This window comes from Schistosoma haematobium, chromosome ZW (assembly GCF_000699445.3).
Source record: "Schistosoma haematobium chromosome ZW, whole genome shotgun sequence".
In the NCBI taxonomy this organism is placed as follows: Eukaryota; Metazoa; Platyhelminthes; class Trematoda; order Strigeidida; family Schistosomatidae; genus Schistosoma; species Schistosoma haematobium.
Genome location: NC_067195.1, coordinates 34,156,911 through 34,173,442, shown reverse-complemented (window position 1 = coordinate 34,173,442; position 16,532 = coordinate 34,156,911). Strand labels below are relative to the sequence as shown.

At 36.2% G+C, this 16,532-nt stretch overlaps 1 protein-coding gene across 2 annotated transcripts in view; it reads left to right on the top strand.

The window, feature by feature from the left end:
• The window catches only part of MS3_00003368 (uncharacterized protein), a 57,241-nt gene that overhangs the window by 10,601 nt on the left and 30,108 nt on the right, over positions 1-16,532 (top strand). Inside the window, exons 5-6 of one of the 2 annotated variants that reach the window (XM_051211137.1) lie at positions 19-10,559; positions 13,000-13,278. In XM_051211137.1, coding sequence (XP_051071175.1) covers positions 13,024-13,278 — 255 coding nt within the window. In that variant the 5' untranslated portion in view covers positions 19-10,559; positions 13,000-13,023. Of the gene's footprint in view, positions 1-18; positions 10,560-10,787; positions 13,279-16,532 lie in introns of those variants that run through there. The other variant, XM_051211135.1, reaches the window with a different exon arrangement.

Below are 16,532 nucleotides of genomic sequence, written 5' to 3'. Positions count from 1 at the left end.
GATATTTTTCAAAATTAGATGAAAAGATTGTCAGACAAAGAAGTTGTACAATCTAATCTCGTCGAGCTCATGTTCGAAGATTAGTTACACGAAGTCATTTACTTTCGTTAATTTCTTATATTTTTTGAACATTTCAAAACTGTTTTTGTATTCCTTCCGATAAATAAAATTCGTATAATAAAAGTGCAAACTTCAAACACGGGAAAATTTCTACTACCGAATAATTTTCTAAACATATCTAAGTTGATTTCATACTAACTTGTACCAATAAAGTGCTTTCTATATTACTGTTACGATTGACTCTGAACTCGATGAAGAGAGAAAAAATCAGATCTAGGTTAACCAAAAGTCTATGGAACGGTCGTAAGCAGTGATGGGCAACGAAAGCAAAAGAGATGGAAAGGACGGCGACTGTAATTAACACCAGGCAGCTTTTCAGACTAATAAACGAAGCTGGAATTAGGAAGTTAAGTGCGAGACGATCTCGGAAAAAGACGACAGTCTTATCTGCTCTCAGCCCCAACGTTTAAAACGATGGACGGAACACTTTAATGAGCAGTTCAGCTGACCTTCAGCTACTCTACAACTATTCACCATTTCTAAACAGCTTGAATGAAACGCTAAAATAGGTCCCCTGACTTTAATTGGAGTTCATAATGTTGTAGCTAATTTCAAACGGGAAAGAGCAGCTGGTCTACATGGATCGGCTCTAGAGGTCGTTAAGGATGGTGGTCCAGATTAAGCGATTAGGTTAACTGATATTTTCGCTCATATCTGGGAACTGGACGTAATCCCGAGTGACCGGTCGTAATCACTGATCGTCCCAATATATATAAGAAGGGATCATAATCCTGTGATAATCATAGAGGGACTAGTTTAACTTATATAACGTCTAAAATGCTATTCCCAATAGTGATCGGATGCCTAACAAAGAAGCGTGGACTGAAAACACTAAAAAATCAAACTGGCTTCAGACCTGGTCGTGGCCGCATCGACCACATATTCACCATTCGCCACGTTTAAGAACACAGGCATGCTTATCGGCATCTGACAATGATAGTTTTTCTTGACTTAAAAGCTGCATTTTACTCTGTACAACGAGAGCTTCTGTGGCAGTGTCTCTCATTCAAAGGTGTACCTCAGAGGTGCATAAACCTTGTGAAGGCTTTTTACTCGAACACTACCAGTCGAGTCAGACTTTATGGTGAACTGTCATGCGATTTTGCAACCTCAAGTGGTGTCCGACAAGACTGTCCACTATCTCCATTTCTTGTCCAACTTCACCATAGACATACTGCTGGAAATAACACTCGTATTCTAAACTTTGAGGAATTGATTTCGTTCCAGGAGGTCCACTCATAGACTTAAAATACGCAGATAACAATCCTGTTTGTTGAAGACGCTGATAAAATGCAGAGACTTTTGGTAACAATGAACGACAATGTCAGAATGTTTGGGGTGTACTTCTTTACCTCTAAATACATGTTGTTGCTTCAAGATTGGCCTGCGTTAACACCTGAACTAAGGATAGCGAGTGAAGTAGTCGAATCGTGAACAACACCACTTATCTTGGAAGTCTGATCAGCCCTAATCAGTTGGTGTCTAACGCAATCTTTACATGGATTCAGAAATCTCGTTTGGCTTTTGCCAACTTACGTCACCACCTATGACGAAGGAGAGATATCCGTCTACCAATTAAAGGACCAATATACTGCGCAGTAGTTCGTTCTGTCCTACTTTACGGCTACGAAACGCGGCCATCAAGAGTAGAGGATACTTGTAAGTTACTAATATTTGACCACAGATGTCTTAGAAATATTGCTCGTATCTGTTGGGATCACCAGGTAAGTAATGGTGAGGTTAGACTCAGGCTCTCAGTAAATAATAATAAGTCAGTTGATGAGGTTGTGAACCTTCATCGACTGAGATAGTTGGGTCACGTATTACGCATGCACAACCACCGACTACCACGGCGCTCAATGCTGCTGACTAGTACTGGAGACGGGTGGAAGAAAGTTAGGTGCGACCGAACCAAAACGTCGCATCAGTTCATAAAGCCACTAACTTCTGGTCTGAGTCATGTTGGTAGATGCAAACTTATTTATTTATTTATTTGAACACATAAATATTGGTGCAAGAGAGCGCTAATATATATGCGCCACACAAAACAATGAGAATTCGAAGAGAAATAGAAAAAAAAAGAGAACAATAACGAAGAGATTGGTGTAAGGTAGTGTGGTGGTAATGAGGGAACGCAAAGGTACAATCGGAAGAAATCTTTCAGGTAAGGGAGAGAACCACTTTTTATGAAGAAAGTAAAAGAAGGTTACAGCAGGATCGCCACTCGCTTCTATTCTGAGCCATACCTGATAACGTCTCTAGCCACTGTGTTGCACCATCTCTCAGACTCCAACCAGGGAGTCGTGAAGGACCGACAGAAGCCAGTCCTTTGCAGCTTTCTTTCATACCACGACACCATGTCATATACTGACCACCTCCGCTTCTTCCAACCAGTCCCAGAGTCGGCAAATAATGCACGACGTGTAATTCTCTGGGACGACATTCGTAGGACTTGTCCAAGCCACCGAAGTCGGTGTTTCAAGATGGTGACACCAATTGCATTATCGTCTCTGTGTCCGAACACAAGATGCCGAACCTCAGCATTACTGACATGGTGTTGCCACTGAATGTCAGCAATCCTTCGGAGACAGCGATGATCGAACACAGAGAGTCGTCTAACGTCCTCAACTCGGAGAGGCCAGGTTTCACAAGCATAGAGCAAAACTGCTCTCACAGACGCGTTGTAGATCCGACCTTTTACAGCCAGACTAACATCACGAAGGCGCCAAAGGTGGCCCAGATTGGCATAAGCCGCTCTGGCTTTCACTATACGTGCATTGATCTCATCACTCACACCCCCACCATCACTCATACAGCTACCCAGACACACGAACTTCTCGACTACTTCTATCTGCTCACCATCCAGAGTGAGTGCAGGGTTAGAATCCTGCCAGTCTTGTAGAAGTACTTTGCACTTCGAAGGTGCAAAGTACATACCATACTGATTGCCAACTGATTAAGTGCGGATTGCATGCCTTGGGCATTGTCGCACAGTAAGACAATATCATCCGCATACTCAAGGTCGAGAAGTCTTTCTCCAGGCAACAGATCCACACCACCATTACTTACATTCATCAGAGCTGTTTCCAGAATGTCATCGATGGCAAAGTTGAAGAGGAATGGTGAGATTGGGCAACCCTGTCTAACCCCACTGCCCGAATGGAACAATAGAGAAAGGTGGTTGTATGCCCTCACTCTGCCTGAGGTGTTTGTATATAGGGCTTTTAGGATGTTAATAAACTTCTCAGGTACACCCTTCTTCAATAGACAATCCCAGAGAACAGTCCTATCCAATGAATCGAAGGTAGCCCTGATGTCAAGAAACACTACGATTGTTGGCCTTTGATAAGTATGGCGGTGTTCTAACATTTGGCGGAGGGTGAAGATATGATCAATACATCCTCGACCCGAACGAAACCCAGCCTGCTCCTCACGAGTCAATCTTTCTCGGGTTTTGAACAACCTACGAAGTATGACGGAAGCCAATAGCTTGGACGCAATCGGAAGTAGACTTATCCCCGATAGTTGTTACAGGAACGACGTGAACCCTTTTTAAAGATAGGGACAACTATCGACTCATTCCATGACGTTGGTACACTCTCTAGTTCCCAAACCTTTGTAAACAACATCGTCAGTTCTTTAGTCAGAAAGTCACCATCATCTTTAAAAAGAGCCGGAGGTAAGTCATCTGGGCCAGGTGATTTGTAGCGTTTCAAGAGTTGGAGTTCCTTGCGGACTTCCGCCTCATTTGGTGGATCAGTCGTCACCGGCCATGGAGGGCAGGACGGTCTGACCGATGTTGCCGGAGCAGCAGGCCAGTTGAACTGCCCTTCGAAAAATTCTGCCCATCGTCCAAGACGTCGATGGATGTTAGTGATTGGCATCCCGTCATCCTCGCAGATTGTTTCATTCACACTAGACTTCTTGCTGCCAGTGGCTCGGATGAGTTGGAAGAGCTTCCGGTAATTACCAGATGCAGCTGCTGCTTCCAGCTCATTAGCACGCTCCGACCACCAGGCTTCTCGGTCCTTACGCAAGGTTTGCCCAATTTCATGACGTAACATCCTTCGTTTGTGGTCAAACTCACGGTCACCCGGAGTAGACCGACGGGCTTCAATGAGTTGTAAGGAACCAGAAGAAACCCAGTGCTTATAAGCGGGACATTTCGCGAACCCACAACTGACTGTACCCACCATTTTCATGGCGTCATGCAATTGCAACCAATGCTCATCTATACTTTTCAGTGGAATGGTAGCTAGCCTAGAGGCTAGCTCGGTTCGATACTTACTTGCAACAGAAGTTGCAACCAGCTTGCTAATATCAATCCGTTGATGGCGGTCACTTCGTTGTCCACTGAAAAGTAAGGCAAGATTGGCGCAGACCAAGGCATAGTCAGAGTCCAGATAGGTACTCCAAAAGGAGCGGCAGTCTTGTACACAACCACGCCAGCGGTAGCTGATCGCGATGTGATCAATCTGAGTCCAGGCTTGAGATGCAGAGGGAGGACGCCAGGTGGCACATCGGCGATGACTGTGCCGAAAGTTAGTGCTAGCCAGAAACAGGTTGTGGTCTGTGCAAAGTTGCAGTAGATGGTCCCCGTTATCTGACCTGCGACCAACGAGTCCCCATCGGCCACCTAAACGACTCTCTTCTGTGCCTAGATGCCCGACCTGAGCATTCAAGTCTCCGGCTAGTACCACAATATCTGTCGAACGCACTTTCTGGAGAAGAACAGATAACTGGTGGTAAAACTCATCCTTGATTGCATCTGGGCTGCAATCTGTCGGAGCATAGGCGGAGATGACGAAAAGACATTGTTTCTCACACCGATTTCTTCTCACTTTGATGGAACTCTCTAATCTAGCAGCACATAACCGACTGTTGATGGGGATCCAATCGACCAGTGCTGCCTCAGCTCTAGCGCTTAGTGCGACACCAACGCCAGCAAGACCAGACGAAGATACCACAGGGTCCCCGGATAAGCGCACGTAAAACAAGCTTTTGAATCGACAGATGGAGATCGAATTTGTAGTACTTCACCAGAGTCTTGAATACGGGTCTCGGATAGACAGCAAACATCGATATAAAGACTTTCCAAAGACATAGCCAGCCCTATCTGTTGTCCGACCTGGATAAGTGTGCGAACGTTGAAGGCAGCCAGTTTGAATGGTGCATGTGGTTTAAGAAAATCTGCTTCAGCACTCATATTCGGTGGTAACATACAATTTTCAACCGGACAGTGACTCGAGAACGTTTAGATAGAGTCGAATTTCCACCAAAGACGAGCTGCTGTATAAACCGAAAAATTAAGTATAGACGGAGTAGGAATAAAAGAGGGTGAATAATGATGTAGTAAATAATAATAATAATAATAATAATAATAATAATAATAATAATAATAATAATAATAATAATAATAATAATAATAATAATAATAGTGATGATAATAATTTGAATCATTTGATTGTTATTCGGAGCGAGAAATGTAGTTTCCATAGATATAGAGAGTTCATCATTTGCGTGTGGGCTGTGATACTACCCGGGTGCCCGAACCGAAGCAGGTGGTTATCTTAGGGGCCACTCCCCGAGCCTTTGACCTAAAGGTCTAACCCACAAGGCAGTGGAGCATCGTAAGGAGATGCAATCCCATGGTAGCCGGTGACCGAAAATTGGTTCATACGCCATTTGTTCCCGCAGGATACTGGAGCCCATGTGCACCATTGATTTGTGATCCGGTTAAAGCGCCGGACATTCGCTTTTCGTCCTCTCATTTTCGTAAACAACACCCCTGCCACGAGACGGCAATGAGTAGGATTTCCCTGGCAGAGGCTGTATACGCGTGGCCGTGTGAGAGTATTTCGAGAGGGAGAGCGGACTCTCCCCACTCTCGGCCGTACCAGGGCACTCGGGGGCAGATGCAAACTACTTGGTTGGGGTCCGCGCGACTATCGTAACCAATGGTTGGAGACTCTGAGTGACATGGCTCAGAATCGATCACAATGGCGTAAGTGTATACACTCTTTGTCTTCCCTTAAACAGTGAGATTAAAATTACTTTATACCTTTCTTTCTACGATCTAATTATTTCTCCCTGTATCATATCCTTATGTGTAACCTTTATCTACATATACTACTGCCATTGAAGTAACTGTGTCTATGAATTCGGTGTTCATTCTGTCGTGCTAGTGAGGTATGGCAACTTCGACCGATGCACATATGTGCTTGGTCGTACGTTGTAAATGACTGACTGACCTATAAAATGGGAAACTGAACAATTGAATTTCGTTGCCATTTACTTCTGACGTTAGCCATGTTTTTGGGGTAGCATTAACAATAGTGTTTTGTGCGTCTTCAACGTTCCTAAGCTTCACCATTTTACTTTGCACATATGTGCTTGGTCCTACATTGTAGATGAATGATTGACTGACTCATGATTAATAAATGATCTTATGTAACTAGGCCGAAATTCATTCTACTTTAAATTCTTCTAATGAAGTTTTCATAGTTTAGGAACGTAAAGATCGCTTGACTATTTAAGCCAATGATGTTTGCTCTTATCACATTTGTATAATACGAACTAATAAGAAATATATAGATAGCTAATGCTGCTTTAGGCATTTTTTTTAAGAAAAAGCACATCTGTTTAGGAGGTCGCAATTGAATATAGTAATCAACTGGAGTTGCTCCTTTCATCCAAATGATTGATAACAAGACATCGTTTGTCAGCGAGACAATCTCTGATATAGATAGAGTTCCAAACAGCAGTTTTTAAGAAAGCTCAAAACTTGGCGTAAGTTACTTCAAAAAATGTCTAAATTGTTTAACTGCAGTTGTTGTTTGTCCCTTTACGCATTATGCATTATAAACCTTTAAAAAATGTTGAAATTTCGATGTACCCACATAGTGATAGCCACAGTGGTATAGTAATGTTGAGCACCTTCAATGCCATCATAATCTTGGTTAACGTGACGAAACACTACTAAATGACGGATAGTTTTGATGTTAGCATGTTTTGGGACATAATTCCTCTCTTGATAGTATCGTAATTGTAGTGGATTTGAGGAAATTGTGACATGGTAGTGTATAGATCGAATTGGACAGTAATATGCACACTTCATAAATCATAGAATTCAGTTTCGATGAAATAAGCTGTACATTATATTTTCACTTGAACTACATTTCACTGCAATTTTTGTTATTGCTGTATTGTTTTCCGCCTTTTCACAAACATTTAATCTCGTTTACATGTGAAACTACCTATTCGCCCCCTTTTTTAAAAAGCATCTTTGTATTATAAATAAAATAATAAATAATATTCACAATTTTCTAACTTCTCGTTTCTTTCGGTTGCTTGTTTGATGGGCTTGTAAAAAAAGTTTAAATTATTCCAGTTAGTTTCGTGGATAGACACACATTAAATCTGGTTAATTAAATATTTTTAATCAATATGATTACCTTAAGATTAACATTTGATTGTGGTGTTTAATAAGGAGTGGAACGTCTAGAACACTAAGTTTTAAGGAAGTAATTTAGACTATGTAAAGCAAGGTAATATTTAGTTAGAATGCTATTTTCGGTGACTACTGCGATCATTGCATTCTCTTTTCCTCAAACGGTAGTCAAACTTATCGCATATGCTTAATTTCCTGAATAAATTAATATTTCCAGACAAACCGTCTATGCATCTTGGTATTGTATATTAAAATAGTTGGATTACTATGGTAGTATCTATTTGCAATCCCCATTATAATTTACTTGCATTGTTTAGCTAAAATTGGAACTTCGGCTTTTAACTGTTTGCTATTATTTGTAAATAGTCCTGTAAACTGAATGCTTGGTTTCGGGTGTGCTTTTTGTTTCATAGTGACAAATCAAATCAAATAGGATCTCAGTTTCTTATACAATAGTGATTGAAAGTTCATAACAATAGAACACTTCCTTTTTATGATGGAAGTTGTACTCTACTCGTTATTTGCAAAACAGAATGTTTTGAAAATACGTGAGTTTGATCGATGACTATTCACCATGAAATCAAAGTGGTTGATGTGTGAACATTTAATCCAGTGGTTTGCAAAATAACGGAATAACGATAATACAATATAATTATTGTAATTAAAAAACTACGATGGAGTTTTTCTGTTTCTAGGTGTACTATTTTTGAGTTCTTGATTTTTAGCAAAACTCTATTTTATTCCTTCTATCTATTACCTATCTACACTAACCTTCGCAGTTAGCTTTGTTTTTTCCTTCTAATCAACTTTGTGCATCTGTTCTGTTAAGTTCTTTAGTTTAAGGGAATAGACTATTCTATGATATTTCAAATCATTATGTTTGTTTGGCTTTGTGACAAAATAATTAAGAGACTAGTGATAATAATTCATTCTTGTAGCTACATTGCTGTCATTATACAATATACTGAAAATATTCGTCCAGAGTTAATAAATAATTTCCTAAAGTAACTTGCAGTTGTATCCACCAGGATAAAAACTGTTTTTAAACAAGTGAGTAGAAAAATCTCAGAAAAAGATGTTTAATAGATTTCTTGTACATGTTCTGTAAACCTCATATCTGAACACAACATTCTGCCAATAACAAAATCATACATCCTATGAATTTCTGGATGTGATCATTTAGTATTTGAAACACTGGGCTTTTAATCATTGATTCAAAAGTTCGAACCGTGCTCTATTTGGATTTTCTAGGTGACGAGTGGCTCGAAGCTGATATCAGGTGTGAAATTGGTTAAGTTGTATAATTTGATTACTTTTGATAAAATTCGAATTTATTAAATAGGGTGCATACAAATAATAATTTGTTTAATTCTGCTGATGAACTTTGGTCACATCGTTTAATTACTTATTTGATTTTAGAAACATAAACTGCTGCATATAATATATTGATGTATTTTGACCCTTTGTACACTTAAATCAGTTCAATATCACATGGTTGCTAATCTTGTAATTTGGTGGTAATGAAGTCGTTTCTGCACATGATGACTAAACGATAGAAAAATCTTTGGTTTTGGAATTTCTTTTCAATTAGTTTTTCATCATGGCTCAACACTAATGAAATAATACTCGTCGAGTAGATACACTGCGTAATAATTATATAATTACATGTCGATTATAAACTAACATTGAGTAATTGGAAGAAAGTGGATTATAATAACCAAAGTAATTATTCAAGAATAAAGCAGTTGCTACGTTGCATAATATATAAGAAGAGAAGGAAATAACAAAATATTTTGATGAATGGTTAGTAGTATAGCAGTTATGTAAGAATTAAGAAACGAATGTCGAGAATAGGTATAATACAAAAGTGGGAGAAATACAAAAATAGTTCTGCTAAAAACTTTTCTATACCGATGACCAAGGTAGCGATAGTGGTTGTACAAACTTCTTTTCGATGCAAAGGGTTGGTTTGTAAACATGGATTCCAATGGCTTCAGCAATGTGCAAAAGACGAACTCGTAAACCATGCGGAAAATTTGATGGAATATGGTGGATAACCCTAAAAGCTTTATTCTTGCTCACTTGGTGGACACACGTCATCAAGTTAGTTCCTTCTTTTTTATATAATATGCAACGTAGCAACTGCTTTATTCTTGAATAATTACTTTGGTTATTATAATCCACTTTCTTCCAATTACTCAATGTTAGTTTATAATCGACATGTAATTATATAATTATTACGCAGTGTATCTACTCGATGAGTATTATTTCATTCGCTCGATTCGTTCCTTCTTTATTTACCAAATCTTTGGTCGTTTCTCGTGATTGTTAAGAAGTAATGATTTTATCCGACTCCTCATTTATTGTCATATATTTCGATAAATCAGATAACAAGTTTCTAATAAACCATTCACTAGCGTTGTTGAGATGTCCCCAATCGGGACGCTGTTTTATACAAAAACATTCACTAAAAGTGAAAGGAAATCTGGTTAGCAGCAAGATTTAAGTCAGTGTCCTGTTTACTCGGTCTAGGACATCCAGCTAACTGAAGAGGTCCACATATATTATTTTTGGAATTAAAGTGTAGGCGTATATGGGGAACAGTGGCAATATTTTCAGTCAGAACTCCCTTAGAAATATATTTGATATGTGGACGTGCTCCAAAGTATTTCATGATTTTGTTCCTTTCCGTGATCTCGATGCATGCTTTTTTTCACGATGATAAGATTTTTTCAGTTTACTTAAGCCAATAATGTTAGCTGGAATAAAATATAGAAAAATTAAGAAAATGTGACAAAATAATTATGTTCGTGATGGATGCTTACTTTTGGATATTTTTTAGAAACCGTGACAATCTGATTTTTTTCTTCTAATACAATCAAACTTACTCATTGTGTGACGAATACAAAATAATACTATAATTTTTGAGGTAAACGCGATTGATTTACCTTTGGAAAGAAACGTAGATAAATCTGCACCAAATGAAATAGTATGTTGGTTAATGTTTGTAGTCTTTAGTCTGACCTTTTTCCAATTAGGCTCTTAAAATATATATGGTCATAAAAAAGTATCAGAAGGGTTTTTGTGGATATTATAGTGATTTCAATGGTTGAGATTATGAGTCAATTGAAGCTAGACCACCATGGAAAACCCGGAAGCACTGGACGGCCGTTTCGTCCTATTGTGGGACTCTTCAGCAATGCGGATCCACGATTCCGCCTCACGAGCTTCGAACCCAGGACCTGTCAGTCTCGCGCGCGCGCTTAACCACAATAGGATGAAACGGCCGTCCAGTGCTTCCAGGTTTTCCATGGTGGTCTAGCTTCAATTGACTCATGATCTCAACCATTGAAATGAAAAAGTATATTAGACGACTACATTAGTCTCTTTTCTTGGAGTAGACAGGGGATTTTGTTAGAAGAACAAATAAGACATGAATAAAAATAGTAGATTGGTAATATCACAATGAGTGGAGAAATTATTTTTATTGATAACAATCTACTCAATGCCCAATTTACTTGAAGTTATCAAGTCAAATCTAAGTAATGACACCTACAAATAAGACATTATTTAGATGATAGATAACGTTGATTGGAACTATGTGATATATTAGCAAATCTTTCGAATAGGCTGGTCACAAAAACATTTAGATAGTATTTATGTTAGAAATAGAATAATTCAAGTTAAAACAGTGAGAAGAAAAGAACAGCTAGAAAAAAAAACAATTTTTGTCATTCTTATTAGAAGTTTCAATAAATATTTCTTGTGATTACAAGCTTTTTGAATATATACTATGTGCTGGGAACGTTAGATCCCCAGAACTCATTTGGAAAAGGACCAATCAGGACTCTAGACTGCCCGCACGTGTTTTATGCGTCATTGGTTCGATCGGTAATTCACTGCTGCCTAATTGGCGGCATGATTACGTTATACATCAACAGGGCACACAGACCACAAGTCATAACACTATAGAATTATAATTTTTGTCCGCCCAAGACTTGATTAGATCTAGGTGTTCACTTCTGACTGCGTTTCTTCATTATTACAAAAGTTGCTTTAAGTCCCATGACATGTTCTTAATATCTGTTCAAGTATATCTTTCGTATAATCAGGACATGCTTCTTTGTCTACGGAAAATAATCTGGAGATTCGAGGAGGATTAGATTAGTTTTCTTTAACTTAGATGTTTTCAACAAACTAATATTCACTAGGAATCAATAAATGTCCTCTCTTCTGATGGGGACTAGGTAGTCTTCTTTGTAAGTCTTCAAACGTAATATCTAACACTTCTCAACAATCATTTTTTTGAAAATTGAAAGTTAGTGTTTATCGATTTCTTAAGGTAAATTAGTAATATTCCAGAGCTTATCATACATTTAATGATGTCAAAGGTATAATGTAAGTTCTTCTGAATAAATGCTACAGAGAATTGTTGGTTTATGAGTCTAAAATAAAACAACTAGCAGATAATGGCTTACTGCTTCATTCCTTTATCATAAATGGGGCCATGGGGAGTGAACTAGTGAAAATACTCATAAGATGTTTAATGTATTTTCAGTAACTTAAATGTTCTCATTTAGACATTAAAAGTACAATTCATACAGAGGAATATTACTTTTCAATTCACTTCCCATGAAAGCTCAGCATTAATATGTAGTTTTACATTTGAATATAAAACACAAATTAAATGGTGATAGAGAAATTAACACATAATAATAATACAAATACACTTAAGTGTAATTTTAGGTTTAAGAATTAGTTAATGATCTTTAACTATTGCATAAGAATAAGGATTGAAAAATGTAAAATTAGGTTTATAAATCGGTTAGTTACTCAAATCAATTACATAGAAATGAGAAAAGCAAAAGGTGTATAGGTATAGGTTTAAAATTAATAGCCTGTTAATTATTAGAAATAATCACTGGAATAACTATGAAGAATGAAGGGATGTGCTTAAATCTAATTTGATGGCTATAGCGGAGAGACAAGCTATACAACTGTTTTCTCCATAGAGAGGTTAAGTTTATTTAAATAGATTCCTACGGTTGTCTTTGTATAGGAGGCGAAATCTAGAAACGTATTTTCATAAGACACTGCCTCAACTGCTAGATTTCTAAAAGTTAGTGTTAAGTTGAAAAACGCCCTATGGTTTCATTATCACACAAATTAAGTCATCTTAAATTAGTAATAGAAATTTGAATAACGAACTCTCCAGTGTATTTTTTGCTAGCTAATGTTGGTCTTTCCAACTAGAATATAAATCAAATAATTAGTTCATGCGATTATCATTATGTGAAAAGCTAATTTTCATTGGTTAATTAGTGACAGTTTAAAATCTATATATATATATATCAACTGAATTTTTGTTTTCTATATTATATTAACTAGAATTCTTATCAAATGATCTCTCACTTCATCCTTGTATTCAGTTTTTGATCATAAGCTAATCAATCATGTTGTGGAGTATACTATCTTCATTTCACCGGTTTCATTGCAATTTTGTTCAAACTTTATGTCATCAGCATCATTTACTTGGGATTAGAGTAATGCCAAGTTGTTCACGCTTAATAATAAGAAGTTTATCGAGTGGATCGAATATCTCTAGTATTGATGAGAAACCGGAAGCTCCAAAAGCAGATTTCGTGCACCGACATATTGGTCCATCTGAGAAAGATATCAATCACATGCTCCAATTTTGTGGTTTTAATGTAAGTGTTTTGGTGATTAATTTGGATACATTTTTTCGCCTTTTATTTCAACTAGTGTTATCTCACCATCAGATGTTTTACTTGTACTATGGCTTATTGTGTCCTTATTTCTATTTTTCATCAAAACAATTATGCTAGGATTCGGTAACGAGTAGCCTATTATTTACACAGAATTTAAGAACCCAATGCGTTTATTACAATAATTGTGTATATTCAGATTTATAGATTATTTATGATTACGTTTACACAAATTATGCTAATAAGAAACGCCAGTTAATTGTGACAATACAAAAGCTAATTAAGTAATTCGTATTTATCTGAACAATTTGAAGAGAAGTTCATCAAAGCACACGTCATCACATTACTGTATGGTTCGGATTATATTTATCTTGTTGACAAGATGGTGAAAAATTTGACTGTACAATTAATTTGATAAAGAAAACACTCACCACCTTCAGCGTAGCTATTTACAATAACAGAACGCATAACAATCTATACATATTCAAGCTATATGCACACGAATTAACTGCAATTTAAATGTTTGTGTGTGATGATCCTTTAGATGTTAACTACTGTTGGCCCGAGGGCTTATATATAATGTTTTGCAAAGGATATACTTACTCGCGGTAACTTTCAGATATTTCAAACGTTTTTGTAATTCAAGCCTATCTATCACATCGTAAATCAAGAAACAGGTATGTTTCACTAAAGAGACCTTTCTCATAAAAAATCTTACAAATTCTAAAGTTCATATCCTTCTACAGTTTGGCAGTGGGGAAGTGACAACCGTCCTCATACATCTAACAGCATCCAAAATCATGTTGTTCACAATAATGTAATAAGGTATAGCAAATATTTCAACGGGTTCTCGCATTCACATTGTTTATAAACGATTGTTAATGTTTTTAGAGGTTTAGTTTAATGTTTATTTGTGTTGTGTTAATGAAATTAACAAAAAAAAACTAGCCAACATCAAAAATTGAAGATTTGTTGCTCTGTATACCTTTCTGAAACCGCTTATTTATGATCAAGTCAGTTAAGATATTGAGTGGTTTTTTTATTTATTAAAAAAAATTAGTGGTTCAGCGTCAACTGATTAAGTTATTATAAAAATGAGAATGGACGGGTTGTGAATGTGCAAAATAGGTTAGGTTCAAAGTTTTGATGGAAATAGAAAGCTATCGATTGGAAAATTTCAAGCACGTTAAATCACTAAATCACCAAACAAACCTAATTTCTGGTCGTGTTAAATTCTCAGGAATATAAGTTTTATCTTTAAATAGAGGAATTAGAATCGATTATAGATTAAAAAATAGTTGTTTCAAACTGTTGATTGCAAATAAATATAGTAAGGAAGTGTCCGTAAACAAGTATGAACAATTCTAGATAAACAAACTGTCACTCGCTGAATGATGTCAATTGTATCCAAATATCTTATTTACAATAATTGATTTTCATTTTACATAAACAAATAACTTCTTACCAAACTATAAGTGAAGCTCAACTAGTATTTTTGGTAAAATGAAACCAAGAATAACAAGCGTTGGAGAATAAGGCTAGTTTATTTGTTTCATGGGTTCTCGTCAGCTGTTTGCAACGTATAAATGATATTAATGATTTTTTACAACTAATGTACATACCTTGTATTATATTAATGAAGTTTCATGGACTAATAACAACTGTTGTGGAAGAACCGTCTGTTAATCCATCATTTCGGGGTTGTTACTACGTAACTTCGATATCAATTTTCTTGCTCAAGAAACGTAAATCCATGTGTTTGAAGGATTTTTTTCTTCTAGATATTTCACGTTTAGTAGCGTAAATATTCATTCATTTTACCATTTTATAATTATTTCATACTTGTCGTTATTCTACTAATTTTCATTAATATGGTATGAACTATGTACAGTAGTTGTAAATGATCATTACTATTCTTCTAGGTTATTAGCAGCTGACGAGAATCCAAGAAATAAATGAATTCATCCTATTCTACTATGCTTGTTGTTTTTGCTTTAGTCAAACTTACCAAAGGGAAAATTGTGTGAAAATGAAATCTATCTTATAACGTTTTGCAAATGGATTACAGCAACAACTATGATTACATTAGAACAGCTTACCTCTACCAAACTTCAATAAAACTCTATCTCATTTGAACAGAAATTTGACATTTTGATAAACATATATATTAAAAATACAAAAAAACATTTGTGCGGTTGGACAGTCATTATTCGAAATATATTTACTTATTTAATACTAATTTTCGTATCTTCTGTGTTCGCTCAAATGAATTTCGATACGAAATCATTAGTCCAAACGTAATTCATTAGTATCAATCTGTTACCGTTTACAACTGTTAGTAATAAATATTAATTTTAAGCAGTCTCAAAACTGCATTGAATACTTTGTTTCTTGTGTTACGGTGTGATGTGGAAGCCTAAGCTTTTAAAATATATTATGATGCTAAATCAAAATTAGTTTGTTGTAGACAGCTATAGTGACACTAATTGCTGATTGCTTTTTCAAGTTATTTGAATTGTCTTAAGATTTAATTTTATAAAAAGTCATGATTATGCAGGTATGATATAAACGTAGCATATTTTTATGGAAGTGACACGTGTAAACGGGAATTCGTCTTAAATTTAAAAAATAAACTGATATTTCTTCTAATGGAACGCTAATTGTTATATCTGGTCGTTGTGGATTATTATGTCGGAATCGCTCATCACTTATACTCGAAAACGAGGAACTACTGTAATTCCCACGACGCGAAAGTAAGAACAGAAAGACTGGTACAAATGAAGATTTATTAACCCCATAACACGGCGATGACGACCCTACTCGAAAATACACTCATATATATGTATATATATATATATATATATATATATATATATATATATATATTGATTTGTACATTCATTTTGATTAATAATTAGAATGAAAATATTTAGTTATTCCATGTTGTATATCCATGCTGAGCATAATTCATGTGAATTAAATACAAGAATATCGTATATTATACAGAATAAAATATTATACGGGTAAACAACTATACTAAATAATTATCACATTGAATGAAAACGGAATTAATATTGAACAAAAATCATAATAAATAAATTCATCTCAATTTGACTTTTCATCCCGTTAGATCAAAATATGTAACTGTAATAAGTTAACTTACGAAATTTTAGTGTACAGTCCATGTAATACAAGTCGAAATTCATTCCAAGTGAATATTTACCAGACGATAATCG